The sequence below is a fragment of the Aptenodytes forsteri genome, unplaced genomic scaffold (assembly GCF_000699145.1).
Source record: "Aptenodytes forsteri isolate BGI_AS27 unplaced genomic scaffold, ASM69914v1 Scaffold112, whole genome shotgun sequence".
Lineage (NCBI taxonomy): Eukaryota > Metazoa > Chordata > Aves > Sphenisciformes > Spheniscidae > Aptenodytes > Aptenodytes forsteri.
The window spans coordinates 980459-998831 of record NW_008794883.1 but is presented as its reverse complement, the minus strand read 5'-3'; the positions used below and the strand labels follow the sequence as shown (position 1 = coordinate 998831).

Here is an 18373-nt window from a genome sequence, read left to right as displayed (position 1 = left end):
TAAATTAAAATTAACAGTTGTTTCTTACAAGTTTTTAGTAGGAGTGCAGAATTAGTTATATTTTGAACAAAATTTCAAATAGAATTTATTTAATGAGAGCTCTTTTTTATGCATCTTTTCATCTACATCATTTTCTGTGTTGAATCGTAAAGCATTGTGTCATCATCAACATGAAGACCATTTTGAATTCAACATGAAAACCATTTTTCCCTGTGACTACTTCACATTGCGTAGAGTGTTTGTTTACATGTTCTAGGGATTGGTTTATTTTGTTAAATATTAAGGCTGTTTATCACACCCGTGTTTGCCGCAATGAGGTGATCACATAGAAGGCAAAGGGAAAGAAGACTCTATCTGTCTTTATAAATGCTTAACGTAGTTTCTTCTCTTTTGTTAGCCTTGGGAAACCATTTCAGAGGAGGCAAGTGCAAGTGGAGATTCCTTAAGCTTGTCATTGCCACCTCCTCCTGCATCTCCAGTATCCCGTACCAGTCCTCAGGAGCTATCTGAGGAACTGAGCAGAAGACTTCAGGTCACTCCTGATTCCAATGGGGAACAACTCAGTTCTTTGATTGTAGGTGACAGGCTGCTTTTTCTATATAAACCTCTATTACTGTCGTCATCTCTTAGTTTGACCTAATCTGAATCATTTACACGGATGGGTAGTAATTGCTGGTCTCAGGAAAACCTGAACATACAGTTAAAATTATCTTCAAAAAAATGCATCATAATTTCACCATTGAGCAAACTGCCTTGAACAACAGAATTCCTCAGTTTAGATTTAATGTTTTCTTCTGTGTGAGTTTAACTTCAGACTCTGCTACTGTTACACCTTTAGTGAAACAAAACATGTAATACTAGAGAGTACTAAGCTAAGAATTTCCAAAGGAAAGAGGAAAAACTGCTAATGCTCTTTCAGTCATCATCCATTTTTCTACATGATAATTTTTCTTAAGTTCAGTATTTTAACTGTACATGTTTATATTAAAGCATGTGCTTTCTTATATTAGGATTTTATAAACCCCTCCTAGTTTACTGGATTAACTATTATAAGACTAACAAAGGATTAGAACTGAAAGTAGGTAGTTCTTGTGAAATCTTCCACAAGTTTGTAAATGGCTAGCTGGAAAAAAATTGTCTCTAACCGTAAGAGTTTACTTGAGGTAAAACCAAAAAATGTCCTCTATATTTGTGTTATCCATTAGTTTGTCAGACTGATGATACCACAAAAAATAAGGATAATACAGTTGCGGGTGGGGGAATGTCTTATGTCTCTTTGATTACGAAAAACAATTGTAAGTTTTAAGCAGAACATCATGCTGTGATTTGTTCATTTTTTTATTCTTGGTATATGCCATCAAGGTACCTTTGCAATTCAAGAGATAAGAAATCGTATTTACTCTTGTTCTGATTAAATAGAATCTTGATTAGGTGCAAGTTTTTCACAAAGAGCTTATGCAATAGGTGTCTTACAATGATTTGAATATTATCTAGAGGTTAGTTAGCAAATTAAAGCTCTGATGGCTAACCATCTGCATAAAGAGTCACTTGTGCTTTTGTAGATAACTGCAGCTTTTAGTAGACCTTCACTTGGAGGGCAGGAGATTAATCAAATAGTTTCAGCGGCAAGATCAGGGCCTACATTTTTTTACACCAAAAATAATAAATAAATGGTATAGCTGCAAAGTTATCTTAATTAAAATAATTCGATAATTACATTCCTATACAAACTAGTTCTTTTATGAGCCATTAAGTGATAACATCTTTCTTAGCAGTGCAATAAAAATTATAATCAGACCACACTTGCAACGTAAGAAATTGTCAAAGCATTTAAAATCTCTGTTAGTGTGCATTATCCAGTGTAAGAGGGTGTTGAGATACTGAAAGTAACAGAAAAAACCAGGCAGTGAAATTACTCTAAAATGCCTTGCTGAGGTGCCCAGAAATCTGCATGCAGAGACTGAGTGGGTCAGCAGTGTTCAGTGTGTAGCCCTAGCCTATCAGTCAAGGCAGCTCATGGCTCTGAACTGTGCTTCCCACAGCTCTGGCCTCTGTGAGGGCTCACTGGCCTTATCCAGCACTTAAGTCTGAGCTGGTTCCATGTGAAGGAACAGTGCTTACCCTGGGCTAATAAATCCTCCCAATTTGGAGGTTGGCAAGCACAGTACAGAGACATCCAAGAGCTTCATTTGGATTGAGCCAGGTAGGCAGGAAAAGTTTGGCACTTCCAGCTGAACACAAGCTATAATCCATGTGCTCAGGTATTTCCACGTGACATTTCCTCTTGATCCAGATTCCTGAAGGCTTGTGAGATCCTGAAGGCTTCATGACTTTGCATGGAGGAAGCTTGGATCCAGGGTTTTTCTCAAACCCACCAGCTCTAAACTGGCTTTATGTAAAGCTGGCTCAGCTCTGCAGGTTGTGAGCTGAAACTAGAAGCACTTACAGTTGCATTTCCCCAACAGTGTGCCTATACTAGTATATCCAGCCTGACCTTTGATTGTTTTACAGACAGCTTCAATGTCTCTACATCCATACACAGTTAATCTACAACACAGCTAAATTGCCAACAGATACTTGAGGAGTGGTTGTATGTGTGTTAAAGTATGTTGTCACTCTCTTCATATATTATGTAATGCCAGAAAACACTTCAGACTTGTTGGTCAATACATTTGTCAGACAAATCCTTTCACGTTAATCTTTAGCACAGCATAGAAGCAAGGTGTAATTACATCATCTTTTCTATATTTTTTTTTAAACACTGATCTTTTAACAGAATGTGCTCTTAGGACTGATGTATTCAAGTAAGAGTTGGAGTTTCTGATATGTCTCTCAGATAGTTTGCTTCATGGTGTTGCTTTGTTGTCTTTCAATGATACATAAGGGTGCCCATGTGAGCGGTTATAAATAGGCTAGGTCATTTGCTTGATTATTAGTGCATTCATTCTCGTACCATTAATATCCAGAAGAGGGTAATGCTGGTTACTCTTTGATTAAAGATGAGGTATCAATTATGCAAAATAATAAGTTTAAGAATTACCCAAGGCTTGTTTCTGTACATGGAATTTACAACCTCAATCAAACCACACAGAAAAGCTGTGTGAGAAAATGCATTTGAAGTGAAATGCTATTTAGATGCTGATTGATTGTATTGAATACTGTATAAATACTGTATTTTACTGAATACTGGTCAGCCCTGAAGTGGTCAGGCAGTTGGACTAGATGATCCTTGTAGGTCCCTTCCAACTAAAATACTCTATTCATGGCTTTCTTTGTTGCCAGCTCTCATGACTACAGTATTTGTATATTTTTTTCATTATAGGGGATTTCTCATGAGTAACAAAAAATGATTGCTGATGCCATGCCTAATGTTTTCTAGATGTCTTGGTACCAGCTATGGGGATATTTCAAAATTACTGTTATACTGACGTATTTCTTATGTTGGACTACACCTTGTAGACCAGGTATTAATTCTACAGGGCAATGCTTGCTAACTGATGTAGGCAGAACATTAGTTCCTTCTTAAATATAAAGAATATTAGTGTGGCACATTAGTTCCTTCTGAAACATTTTTTAATTGGATAGCAAACGTCTTGTTATCAAGAAGTAAAAGCTGAAATTATCTTTGGAGGTCTTCCTTGTAATTTTGGGATGTGAAGAAGCCTCTGTGGCTGGGAGTCCCACAAACAATGTCACAGCAAGTGGAAAATGTTATTATTGATCCTTGTCACTTCTCAGGTGCTGTCCCTTTATAATCTGAGCCTGTCCCATATGGAATGGAATTCAGTCACTTGACACCACTGTGCTTTATCACCTTATTTTTGATATATCGTCTTCCTTGTAATTTTGGGATGTGAAGAAGCCTCTGTGGCTGGGAGTCCCACAAACAATGTCACAGCAAGTGGAAAATGTTATTATTGATCCTTGTCACTTCTCAGGTGCTGTCCCTTTATAATCTGAGCCTGTCCCATATGGAATGGAATTCAGTCACTTGACACCACTGTGCTTTATCACCTTATTTTTGATATATCTCACAGGTTTGTGAGGAATTATGTTTTAGTATCAAGCAGACATGCTAGCATATCTGCTTTTTTTAGGGCTTTTTTGTTTCTGATTCATGATCATGAAGGATGTGTCTTGGGAAGTTCAAAAACTAGAAGGCAAAGAGAAAAATTAAGACTTGATTTTTTAAAAAGATACCGTAAATTTTTATAGTAAATAAATTTTTAAGACATTTGAGGTCTCACCCATAGTATTTGATTTTGGATTTGTTTTTTAATGCCTAATTTTTGTCAATAATGCATGCCATCTGTGAATTTCACCATGAAGTAATGAAAGCCAAGGTGAAGCATTCACTCCCTGAAGGGCTGTATTACAGCTACAGTTTTTATTGCAATGTCTGGTTTTAAGAGAAGTGTCATCTGCTTAATTTTTGTCTAAGAAACAATGTTCTTAGCTTAATTGCTCAGATTTTTTTCCATCCCTCTTACAATTTTTTTCTTGCTGGACAAATTGGCCTGCTTTTATATTAAGATTTCCCATCACTTACAAAATCACATGGGACAGGATTTTTAACATAAGATTTGCCCTTTCTATTTGACATTTCCAAAGAAATTCATAGCAATTCAGCTGATCTTCACTGAGTTCCAACCAGAATTCCTGGAGTCAGTATTTTGACCTGGGGTAATAAATACTGCTGCGTTCTGCCATTGTTTTTATGACAGTAGGGGAAAAAAAAAATCACATCTTTTTTCTGTCAGAATTTGTTGACGTTGACATTTCTCCTTTAGAAAAATGAATGAGCCCTTTTTTTATATAATAAAAAATTTATATAATAAAATGTCAGTGAAGGGTCACTGACAACAGAAAAATTGTATATACCACTACCTAGTAAAATAGAAGTAGATACTAATTGTTTACAGGAGATTTTATTGCAAAGAGGTTTGTACCTATAAAACATAAGTAATCTGTCTAGTAATTGGGTATATTCTAATGTCCTTTTCTTTTGGTATTTTATATTATATTTATAGGTGCCCTAATGGTCATTACAATATAGAGTTCTATCTCTAGCAGTTATTGGTTTTGTGTAATTGGGTATATTCTAATGTCCTTTTCTTTTGGTATTATTTATATTATATTTATAGGTGCCCTAATGGTCATTACAATATAGAGTTCTATCTCTAGCAGTTAGTTTGGTTTTGTATGAAATTTCTGGATTAACTCCAGCCAGCAAACTTCCGCGCACTTCTCTGCCATTTGTTAAACAGTAGACTTTAAAGCTGTTCTTATTATTGAAGAGGAAGCTAAGCATCATGTACTAAGATGCAAATTTGGAAATATCTTAATATGCCAAGAGATGATCTCAGCAAGGCTCCCACTGTGGCTGTAATCCCAGTGAAAGTTCTGCAGAACTTGCTGCTTTCCCAGCCACGGGCTCAGAATGTCGTAGACACGAGAACCACGTATCATCCCCTGCATAGGATTGGCATCCTCTTGTGCCCCTGTGCGAGTAATGAATATAGGGGTTAACTGGTACAGTAAGCCATATGTAGAAATCTGTTAACTCTAGCCTATTGATTTTCCAAGGACTACATTGCCAATAGTCAGCCAGAAGTTTTACATTTTCCTTATACCGCTTATGCTCCCTCCAGGTTCTCTAAAATGTCTTCCAAAGATACTTGAAAATAGTTTCTCAAAAGTTCCATGGCATTTTCCCCATTATGTCTTTAGTTAATCTTCCCCTTTACTGCTGATTCCACAGCTGTTGATTTTCCCACGTGTTCTCCCAGATGGGATGGCCTATCCTCTTCTCTTAGATTAGGTCAATAAAATATTGTAACTTGGATGCTAAAGATGAGTACAAGATGTGTATCCAAGTATTTTCCTTAGTTAATCTGAAACAGTCCAGGATGGAATGCTGAGAATTTTGATTTTTCATTGCTTTCCACATTTCTGTAGAAGTATTAAAACTAAAGATACTGCAATGTAAATATTATTTTTTAGGGGGTTGGATTAAATGGGAGAAAAGTAAAATTACTGAATAAAAGCCCATTTTTTAAAACACCTTAACTTAAAGACATCTCTCTTTTTTTTTGTTTCCAGCAAAGAGATCCTTCTTCAAGATTAAGATCTTGCAGTGTAACAGACACAGTTGCTGAACAGTCTCAGTTATCCTTGGTAAACCAAAGCTAACTTCTATTTCTTTCTTTTTGTTTCGACATTCTCTGATTCTGAATAATATCTTATCTTAGGTCAGTTCTAGTCAGATATAGATCAGTAACCAGTATGGGCATATGACTATCCCAAATAGTATTGGATACCAAATTAATATCATCATGGTCAGCAACTAAAATGAGGACATTCATGAGAGAGAGCAATGTTTTGAGACTGAGAGCATAGTCACACTAACTTTAGTTATCTAGCATAGAAATTTAGTTTACTAAACTGTAGATACATAGTCAGTGGAGAGAGAAAATCCTCCAAGGGGTGTTTTCGGCTGGGGTAGGAGAGGGCAGTAGCACTGTTGACACTTGGAACTGTAGCAGCCACAGGACTGTCCTATCCAGGTATATTTTTGTGTCCCGTAAATTGATTTTACTTGGAATATATAAATCTGTATAATATTGAAAAAGATTGGTGTTTTACTTAGTTGTAGTTAAAAGGAGCCTTTTTGTGATAGTCCTTGTATGATAGAACTGAATAGAATTGCATCTGTTGTAGTTTTTTAATCTGAATGATTTAGCAGCTTCTTCTGCGATTTTATTTAAGTAGATTCTTCAAACAGGAAAAGATACAAAGATTTTTTTTTAAAAAACATTCTCTTTCACATCATAACCATGCACACCTTTGATCTAATTGATAGAAAGTTCTACATATTTTGTCCTACAACCCAAGTATGAGGATTGCAAAGGTGGTAAGCTATAGAGTGACTACTTAAAATAGGATTGTGCAAGATATGCTTTTGAATAAAACTGTTCAGATTTTAAAAATAATTCAGTATTTTTAAAAACGCTACTTCCTTTACTTGTTCTTTCTGTTGCTATTGGGCAGACATTTACAATAACCACGGTGTTTCTCTCCTTGTTTAATTTTTTCACCTGTTCTAGAAGTTGTTAGTGTATCTACATTTGCTGCTCACAGATGCATGTAATAGCTGTTGTTCCAAGAACTGCTTCTGAAGTATTATCTGTTTCTTTACTTTCTCTTCTGGGTAAACAGTGGTGTGGTTTCCAGTATAATTACATCTTAACTGTCTTCCCTCTCTACTGGACAAAGCTGTCTCCTAATGCAGTCTGTTCCAGAGGTGTTCTGCTTCTTTATTTAATATCACTTTATGGAGTCTGGGTTTCTTATCACTTTATGGAGTCTGGGTTTCTTATCACTTTATGGAGTCTGGGTTTCTTATCACTTTATGGAGTCTGGGTTTCTTATCACTTTATGGAGTCTGGGTTTCTTTAACTGGTGTAGTCAGATTGGGATTGGTGATGTGTCTTTCACTTTATTATTGTAGAACACTCATTTCATTAGCAGATGTTCAAAACAGCAGAATTGAAAGCATTGCTCTAAAACAAGGATGTTGCCTGATCTTAACCATATTTAATCCTTACTAAGCTAATGATAATTTATCTTCTAGCAACTAAATACATACTTTCTTTCTAAATACAGTGCTGTTCTTGACTGTATTAATCCTTACTGAAAATTCAAAGTACCAGTTCCGTCTTTTTCATCGGACTTTTTCTGTGCAGTCATTGATGACCAGAATGTATCCATTTTGGTTTTAAATACCATGTTTATGGGCAGAACATGCAAAGTTTATTGGGGGGGTGGAGGGTGTTAATAAGATCATGTTACATTTAGAGTAAATGTTCTTATTATTATCATTAGCAATACTGAACATATAGAATTGGATACAACAACTCTTGAAATTAGTTCCCTTGGTGGTTTTTGTATAAGATTCTGACCTGGTTATCAGTGATTGATGACTCAATTTTTTGCTATTATCTTAAACATTATTTCCATCTAATTGCTGTCTCAATAAATTTGACTGTCTGTGATTCCCTACTCCTAAAGGTGTGACAGTAATCTGTGACCTTCATCACTAAATATACTTATCTGTAACATTCATTATCATTTAACAGCAGAGTGGTCCATCTAGGAGAGCTCGTTCTTCAACTGTCACAGGTGGTGAGGAACCAACGGTAATAATACTCTTTATCAAGCACTATCTCTAAATAAAATGTGGGTAGATTTAGGTCTTGTACAACAAGGAACTTTTTTTCACAAAGCAGCAGTGTGTTGAATGAAACAGTCACTGAATCAATAGTTACCTTTTTTGTTGTTGTTTCAAATTTTCTCAAAACACTGCAATTTCACGCAAATACTAGCATGTTTTAATGATGTGGATATGCCACTGAGTTTTAACAAAGCTGTGCGCTAAGGAGATACCACAGGCTTCTGAAAAATGAAAGATACAATACCTAATTCTTTAAAAACAGATACTGAATGAATTAGGGATTAGAGACATCAGATGAGTATACATCTAGCTGTGTTTTTCGCTTGCTTCTGTCTTCCCTTACTCTCCATTAGACTAATTCATTTTAATTCTTAAAGTTGATTGTAATTTGAGAACCGTGGAGGTACAGTGATGTATTATATAGCTCTTAATGGTCTTATTTAATGCCAGTTTTCATTTTCCAGTAGTTGTTCAGCAGTCCAAGGCTGAATTGTTACTTTAGTCATCTAATAAAATTCTGGAAGTGCTTTTCTGAAAGTGTAATACAAGGAAAGTGGTTTTAATTTATATTGGACTTTGTCAAAAACATCCCCTTCTTTTTTAACCTGATTAAATGTCAGTCTGAAGCAAGTTATTTCATAGAAATCATTTTACAGTAACTATCATAAGTAGCTTTTATGAATATGTGCGCTCCTAGATAATTTGTTTCAGGGAAAGAAACATAATTTAGACTTGGTATTTTTCCTATTTGTATTTGATAATGTCAGATCTTAATTTGGGTGTTGATGCATCATTCTGTAATACTGTATATATGTACTGTTTTTTGAATTTTAGAATCAGAGGAGCATACTTGTGTTTTATTACTGCAAATAGCTTTTTTTCTTTGTTTCCTTGCAAAACCTGCTTGACTTGTTAATCATTAGTTAAAATGCATGCTATATTGAACTGTAGTGTAAAGAAGGTCTTTTGTTGGCAGAGCATCTTGTCTTGATCATACTTTTTAGAGCAAAATACTAATATTTTTCTGCAAATAACTCAGTTTAAACTTCACTGACTCATAATTAATACAGCTATGTCATAGATGTTTTACCTAATTATATTGCAGCTTACTAATGGGACCCTACCCCCCCACTTTGTCTTCATTCAGCGTACATTTATACTCTGAAATCCAAATCTGCAGAGGACTTAGGACTTAAATAGGATTCATGCATTTAAATCCAAAAGCAGTCTCTTCAAAGGTTGCCATTCTTTTTGTCCTTTAGGCACCTAAAGTTTGTAGGCATACAATCTGTCAATAGTAGAAGTTTCTAGGTCACTTTAGTTTTGCTTTCAGAATCCTATAAAACCCTTCATTGATATGGGACCCACAAATTAGACATTCTTCAGCCTCAGTCCCTAAAGCAGCATGATTCTGCAGGCATGCTGGGAGCACGTCTAGCACAGAGGCACAGGGGTGGACTGCACAAAAATGCAATGCTGTGGCATCTTAAGAAGTGGTGATGCCCCTTTTTATAACTGGCTTAGTTGAGTTACTTAAGAGCAACAAGCACAAGAGCTCTGTGCCCTCCTACATATGAGATGATTTAAATCCACATGGCTCTTTCAGGAATAGTCCCAGTGCAGGACTGTCTTCCTCTTGAATCTGTTTTGCAGTGAGAATGAAAGACGCATTGCACAGGTGAGGGAGCGATAACTGTGCTTGGCTCTTTAGCCTGATGACCAATGCACTCAGCGAGTTGAGCCCCTTCAGGAACAGCAGTTAAACCCAAGAGTGGCATATCCTGATTGATGGCTTTAATTACTGTTATTTTGTGTGAGAGTTGATATTACCGTCATGGCTCCACCCTGTCTGTTTTAGAGTGTGACTAAAGTAGGAAAAACTCTGTGTTGATTTGTGGTTTGTCTTAGCAAGCTTTGAGGCCTGAGGAGGCTATTAAAGGGCATATTCATGCAAACTAATGTTACCTGATTTCCACACACACACCCCCCTTGGGTCCAAGTCTAAGCATTTAGATCATAAGAAATTGATACACTAAATATTATGTGTAACTAAAAATGTTACATCTGCCGTAGATACAGCGTGGCTGACTTTTTATATTGTCAGTGACGGAAGATGAGTAGATTTGTTACACTTGAGTGTGTGTAATGAAGTAGGTATTGATTGTAGATAAAGTGCATGTTTGGGTAAATATATCTGTGGTTATTAACCACTTGCTTTTCAGGATTTTTTTTTTCTTTAAGTCCCCCAAGGTCCTTTACCATTCCTCTGTGAAGGCTACATTGTAAAACTAGGCTGAGCAAAACATAAGTTAATGCATCCTGTGTCCCAGCATCTCCATTCTTGTGACATTTTGTCCTTAACCATAATACTCTCTCCCCCCCCCCAAGTATTTATTGAAGACAGTTGTTAAAAAGCACTCAATTTTGGGAAAAAGGCTCTTGATAAATCTCCCAAGTTTCTACTCTGTGTGGTAGAATATCTTTTACACTGGTATCTAACATATGGAAAGGAGGTTGAAGGGCAAACTCTGTTTTGCAGATTGCATTATGGGTTGCATTAACCCACAGTGAATAGCAAGGAGAAAGGCTGCTGATAGCTGAATTTATTCTGATAGTGTGTTAAAGAGAAAGGAAAGATCAGGTGGCATAACTAGAGCATCTGTCTTGTGTTTCTGTATCCTCACAGTCGAAGTTGATAATTTGCAGCATGCCATCATATAGTGAATAGATTGTGTATTATTACAACTAAATGATTAAATTTTTAATTGAAAATCCCTGAATTATCCACACCTTATGTTTACTCTGTACTGTAGACAATATTAATAGCCTGAATAGAGCAAACATGTAGGAATGTGTAGCAGTCATCCATTAGTCCAGAAAATCTGTGAATCACTGTCAGCCCTCGCAATTTCTCCCAGACTAATCAGTTAATTATCTAATTTTTAACTCAAACATTGTCTGTGGACTGCTTTCAGACCACTTACTGTGGCCTTATTGACCACTGATTAACGGTCTGGAAACCATTAGAACAGCCTTGAAAAGGTAGTCTCCTTATCATTGCCTGCCAGCTCTGTGAACTAAGACAAGTGGAAAAATAGCATAGTCTTTCCAGCACTTGTCTGTTTAGGAAAGAAATAAATCAGAGTCTCATATTTTGTTTCAGTGGGTATTACTTTGTTTCCTCATCTGTTTTCCTCTGTTTTCTATTTCCTATTGTAGTATGTCAACTTTCTGACCCATTCAGTATGTTTTCTCATTTCCTTTCTTGATTATCTAGGCAGTTCTCCAGTTCATTGTGTCAACCATGCTCTTCTCTTAAAAAGCAAATATACTGACTTAAGCAAGAATCCTGGGAAAGAGGTCTTAAGAATATGAAGCAAGAACAAGAATTACAGTTAATTACTTTGCTGGAGCAAAGAATGTAGAGTGTAGAAAAATAATGTATCCTCAATTTCAACAGGAGTCTTCAGAGGCCTAAAGAGAGTTATCAAATTCTACTGTGTAATAAAATTCACATCTTCGATCTTTGGGTAGTAATTTTCCACTATATACGTATTTTTAAATGGAATGATCATAAAACACAAATCACTGTTTATAAGGATGTGGAAAGAGTAACTTTGCTTGCTTTGTGGTTAGTCTGGTGAATAAAGCTAAAGACAGAGAGGCAGCTATCCAAGTAGCCAAGTTGTGGCTTAATACTTCCCATGCTCTTGTGAGTCTGCATAGTAACTCAAAGCATGGATGGTACATACTTTAGAAAAAGAAAATACAGTTTGTAGTAAGACGTACAATACTTGCACTGAGGAATCTAAATAGTAAAATAAGGAAAAACTGTTAAACTTTTAGAGTTTAAGATACTAATGAATGGATTGCAGGTATTGAACTGGAAACTGGAATCATACTTAGCCATCTAAGTTTTACCAATTAATTTTGCATTCGTTCTATTCACCCTATGTATGCTGTAAGTGGTTATAGGTTTTTCTTATACTGTCAGCCATAATGCAGTTGCTAATGATTTTTTTTTTAAATCTTGCAAAAAAAGATTTCCTTTAAATTAATATAAATTCAGGAAAAATAAAAATCTGTTTGTGATATTTCTCACATGACTTTGAATTTCAGTCCTTTTAAGCTTTTACTACTCTTCCTTTTACTGTTTCGTGGCAAAAAAAAAAAATAGCTTCTAGTGCATCAAACTCTGAATTAATGCGTCTTGCTAATTCCACTTCATTACAATTTTTTAGTTCACCACTTACTCCATATATATTTCTTAAATAGTGCTTGCATATATAATTTGATAGTGACTACTTCAGGTTTAAAATAAATTTAATATTAAAAGTATGCAGCCATAGGATAGAAACAAATTATTTATCAGGCTACGTTTTAAAAAAAAAAAAAATAATTAAAGTATCATTTATTATAGATAGCCATGACAGATAAGAGAAAGAACATTTCCTGAATTGCCAGGAGACCAATCTCAATGTTTCTTTAAATGTTTAGGGCAGTAGTATGTTAAGGTAGGAATAACACTTTTTCATAACGTGTTGGATTTTTAGTTTAATTACAAGGATTAGTAATTTTTACGTTAAATATACTTAGCTTTTTTCCTTCAGAAGAATGGTCATCAGTGCAGTTGTCACTTTACCAGGAAGACTCCTTTCTAAAACTAGAAAGCTTAACAGTTGGTTTCTAACCTATGTGAAGGTATTTGATAATTTTCAAGGCTGATTCTTCCCTTGGTTTTATTTTAAGGTCATACTAAATAAGTTTAAAGAGTCTTCCTTAAACATCTTTGATCTCTTACTCATGCTTTGTATTCCAACATTCATTCCAAGTGCTCACGGAATTCAATTTGCATTCATCTAGTGAGAATTTAAAAGCTCAGAGCCATATATGAATTTTAATATTTTGCAGGACTGAGTCTTCAGTCATTCATCTTTATCACAATCATTTACCCGTAGAGCTGATTTCCTTCTGCCTGCACTTAAGCTGCTTGTTATATGAATCAGCCCTGAAACAGAGGCTGTGTTTCTGATGGTCATCTCAGATGTGGGCAAAATACTCAAAAAAGCAGAGGCAGCTTTGCTACTCTGAATTGTTGATATCATTACTGTGATACACATGTCTCTGCCTACAGTGGTTTAACAGTGGCTGCCAAAGACTGGATGAAAGAAAACCCCATATCTGCCCCTAGTTCATTGGCTTACTCATTCTCTTGATGTGAGGCTGAGACATACTACTCTTTTCAGAGTTTGTGCTAGTGATCAACTCTTCCCAGCAATTATTTTATATCTCTAATAAAAATATCGGGATTGATGCTAAAATCATACTGTTACTGTGTAGTGCTGAATTTGCACTGACTTCCAAATTTGAAGTTGTGTCTCAGTAGTTAGTGACTCCTGGTACTAACAAAATGAGCAAAGACCGCACGTGAAGTGACAACAAAATATCTAATGTTCCGCACAAAGCTTCAGTCTGTATGCTCTGTTTTTCCTTTATCTAGCACAGCAGCACATCTTCTCCATGAGATGCCCTGAAATTGCAGAAGTGAAAATTACACACCTTCATGTTTGATACATGATAACATGTTTTCTGTGAAAAGACAGAATGAATGAAAGCATGACTGTAAATCGGAATTCTTTCCATTTTGGGCTTACCACCTAAAAAAGGGGTTTTGGTGTTGGTTTTGTTGTTTGTTTGTTTGTTTTTTTAATGTAAAGAATACTATTGTCTGAAATAAAGACATGCCTTTGACTTCTGCAGTAGGCAATTGCCTTAAATATGTAGTCCTTTGTGAAGCGAATTGGATTAATGAGCGTTGGAGTAATTTGACCATTAGAGCAAAGGACAATTCCTAGTATGCATGTGTTTCTTAGCCGCCTTCCCTTGTTACGTCCAGTAACTGTCTGTTGTCAGACATTTGGTTTTACAGTCAGTCTTTCTTCAAACCATGTTTTTAAAAGTAGCATCCTGCTTCTTTCAGGAAAGATCTTATAAAAAAACTAGTCTTCTCTTTTCCAAGCAGTCTCATAAGAGTTCATAAATCTTCTTGTAAGCAGCAGATTGTTGGGGGTGGAAGGGGCAGCAACCAGAGCTCCTTTGTGCATCTTGGACATTGATAAAAGTCCTTTCTCTAGCTCAGATGTCGGAACCATTTCTTCCCAATCTGAACACTGGCATTAACTATTACATCAGCTCAAGAACTTGCAGCATTACAGAAAATTTGATGTTCAGGTGCAACAAGCACTATACGTTTAGCAGTTCAAGTACAAGTTTTGCCTTTCTCTCTGCTGTGCTGCGTTGCAGTTCTACCTGTCAGCATTTAAACCTGAAATTCTTTAAGGACCAGGAAGTTCACGTTTTACATCCATAGGAAAAATGCCATGTACATTGCTACAGCCTGTTCAGGGGAAGCCATGATAAAAGCAGATTGCTAGATGAAGGCGTCTTGCTTTGTTTTCTTAGCACTACAAAGCTGCCTATTTCTAAAGGAATTAATGTTATTGATGATGAATTAAAGCACTGCACAAATTGATAAGACAGTGCAGTTCAAGCACTGTTTTTTACTCTGTCATGTGATGAAGACCTTTAGGTTTCATCATCCTGCTATCAAGGCAGATGTTTTGAAAGAGTGAAGCAGTCTCTAGCACTATAGACTCCTGATTATTAATGTATTAGTGTATATTTTAATGTGATTAATCTAATAATTAAACCAAATGCATCTTGAACCAAAGATCTAGGCATAGATACTGAAAAGCACCTTGCATGTGCCCAGTCTTTGATACAATTATTAATACACAGGCTTCATTAGAGAGCAAAAATACTGTCCTGCAGAATTTAGCAGTTTGCTTGTATCTGCTGTGAATGACAGAAATTTCTGTATCTCTCTAGCTCTTAGTATTTATATCAATACATCTCAACAAAGTTAAGAAAAACGCCTATCCTGAGTTTTCTGATTTTCTTGTTTGCTTCGCTGACAGCCAGGATACCTGTTCTTAATCTGTTATACAAGCAAGTGATGTCTTAAGAGGAGTCACAAACTAGAAAGTGACTAAGCTTAATAAACATGTAGATTTATACAGAGGATATGGTCTAAAAACTGTAACTCCCTGGCATCCTCCCCTTCTAAAATACATATTCAGATGCAGACAGGGTCAGTGTTAAAAATTCTCGCTAGGCTGTTTTTCTCCAAGAAGCTATGCCGTTTGTGCTACAATGCATTTTTTTTTTTCTTCTGCTGTATGTCCCAGGAAAAAATGTTCAATTGGTTTAAGCATTGAATATTTTCCTTACAGGAAGTACACAAGACAACATCAGCAACACACAATAATATAATTATTGCGTTGAATAGTGACATGACTTGTTTAATGAGAATTGGTGCCTTTGGCACCGTTATCATTATCTGTATATTTTCTTTAGAACAATGTCTTTCTTGTGCAACTTCTAGTAAAAAAATCCTTTCACACCAAAGTTTGGACTCCAATTTGGGGTGTATCTTGTGTCTTCAGGACACCTAACCCTGAATGCAGCATTTGTAACTGTAACAAATTGATTGCACTTCAGTTTTTAAACCCACAGTAGTTTCTTGCAACTGATTCAAGAGACCTTGTGGTAAAGAACAGAACAGAACTTGGGACATCTTGACTTGACTGCACAGTTAGTTCAATTCTTGCTTATCCGTACTAATAAAAGGAAAAAACATCCACCTTTTAAAGGAAAAATCATTAAAACACAAAGTTCCTTTTTGTCATTATGTGTAATCTACACATTAAAAAGTTTGAGGGCATATAAGCTTAGCTGTTTTCTGAACAAGATACCTGAATCTGCAAAAGTGAATCAAAAGTTCTATTGTGAGGAAAAATGATTTGACTCAAAGGTATGTCAAGAAGAGCTTATATTAAATGAAATCAGAAACCATATTTTTCTATATGTTTGTTGTGTTTAAGAATGTTGTAAGTTAACAAGTTGTTTTTTTTTTAAACAACGGACTTATGAAATTTTTTTTTAGCTGTTATAACAATACAGTTATTGTTATTTTATTAATTTATTTATTAAATTACAATTTCTTGCTTGAACAGCCTTCAGTGGCCTATGTACATACTACACCAGGCTTACCTTCAGGCTGGGAAGAAAGAAAGGATGCAAAAGGCCGTACATATTATGTCAACCATAACAATCGAACCACAACATGGACACGGCCCATTATGCAGGTATGAAGATCTGTTGTAATGCTCAATTTAGATAGCAAACACTTAGCATGTATTGAGTATAATGTCAGTTGAAGCAGCTCTTCAGAACTCTGAAATTTAAAAAAAAAAAATCCTAAGCGTTGTCTTGACAACTCAGGGTAACCATAAAAAATTGCAACGATTGGGATTTTTTTGTTACTTCTTTTAACTATATTAAGGTACAGATTAAGTTGATTGCTACAATGGAAGGAATTTACAGAGAGGTACATATGAACTAATAAAAGGAGGCAAATGCATTCTTAGGATTGAATCTGAAAGTTGTATTGATCTATTAATAGTACCATACATTATTTGCCCTTCCAATGGAATTAAATTAAATACTTGATCTTTAGGAAAGTATGTTTAATATTTCATAATAATAATAACAATAAATAATTACATCATTTTTTAAGTGTCCTAACTCTGGATGAACTGTGTTATTGACAACTTGCTAACTTGGTTTTGCTTCTGAAATAGCTTGCAGAAGATGGCATGGTTGGGTCAACAGCAAACAGCAGCAACCATTTAAGTGAACCGCAGATAAGACGGCCTCGTAGCCTCAGTTCACCCACAGTAACTTTATCTGCTCCACTTGAGGTGAGAAACGCTGTTACCAACAAAGATCACTTATGTCTGACTTCTCATTCATTGTAACTTCTTATTTCCTTTTTAATTATGCAACGCAGCCACTTTCCCTGTTACTGGTTTTGCCATAAATTATTGCTGTTTTCTTTAGCAGTTTTCTGTCTGGATCTTTATATTGTACAACAATATTACTTAACTTTTATGGTCATTGAATGATGTAATACATATATGATTATTTAGTTTGGTCAGCTAAAACGTCATCTGTGTGCATGTCTGAAACATACGCTGTTGTGACTCCTTTCAAGTGCTCTGAATGTATAAAATCAGAAATATTTTCTTAAGTTGAAAGATTTATTGTGATGCTGATAACTTTGAAAATAATACATGCAATTGAGTTTGGAAAATCTTTGAATTAAGATACTAATTGTGTTTTATATTCCTTGTCTTTCAAAAGGACATTTAGTTTCTTTTATGTATCTTTAAAAGTAAGTCAGAATACTGTTGAATGATGTTCACTGCAACATATCTGAAGAATAACTGAAGTGGCTTCTTATGCAATCAAAGACAACGTGTTTTACTTCTGAAAGTGTGATTAAAACTCTTGAATCAGTTAAACATGGCTGTGTTGAGGAGAGTAAATTCTTAAAAATTTCTTCTTCAAACTTAAAGTATGGCACCTTATTTGTACTTCTCTCTCACCGTCTCTTTCCTGCTTGTGTCCCCTTTGCCCCTGCAAAAGTTTGCCAACAATCAAGTGAAGATTGTAACATTTAGTTCATTTTATGCATTGTTGTTCTTTGTTCGTTATACTGAAAAGTACTCAATCTATTGAGCAAATTGTTAAACAAAGGTAGGATTATTGGACAGATTGTAGTGAAGTGATTATAGTTCATATTTAAAATAAATTATCTCTACTTATATGTAATTCAGATAAACCCTTTAACAATGAACTACTTAAAACTACTCTTGCCATTGTTAATTTTGAAGACAAAATTTACTGTAATTTAAATAAGTTAAATTAAAAAATTCTGAGTATCTTAAACTAAAACATTAAGGGCATTCCTCTCCCTACTGACATTTTAAACAGTCGAGCTGGTGGAAGTCACTGACTAAGCATCTGAAACTTGAGTTGCTCAGGGCGATAAGCTAGCTTTTAAAGGCAATAACCTATTCTGTGGCTACTAAACCTGTGTTCTCTTCACTTCAGAATATTCAGCTAATCAGTTTGGTGGTTAGTTTGTTCAATGCTCAGAAACCACAAGGGTGCTGAAGGGCACCAACTTGTCTTCTTATACCCACCTCTGATTTTTTTTTTTTTTTTTTAAATTAA

General features: G+C 35.4%; 1 protein-coding gene across 5 annotated transcripts in view; it reads left to right on the top strand.

Moving 5' to 3' along the window:
- NEDD4L (neural precursor cell expressed, developmentally down-regulated 4-like, E3 ubiquitin protein ligase) overlaps positions 1 to 18373 on the top strand; it is a 168033-nt gene that overhangs the window by 108973 nt on the left and 40687 nt on the right. For 4 of the 5 annotated variants that reach the window (XM_009274737.1, XM_009274734.2, XM_009274735.2 and 1 more), the window contains 4 exons: positions 398 to 574; positions 6103 to 6177; positions 16309 to 16440; positions 16936 to 17055. In XM_009274737.1, the coding sequence (XP_009273012.1) occupies positions 398 to 574; positions 6103 to 6177; positions 16309 to 16440; positions 16936 to 17055 (504 nt within the window). Of the gene's footprint in view, positions 1 to 397; positions 575 to 6102; positions 6178 to 8138; positions 8199 to 16308; positions 16441 to 16935; positions 17056 to 18373 lie in introns of all 5 variants that reach the window. The other variant, XM_009274736.1, reaches the window with a different exon arrangement.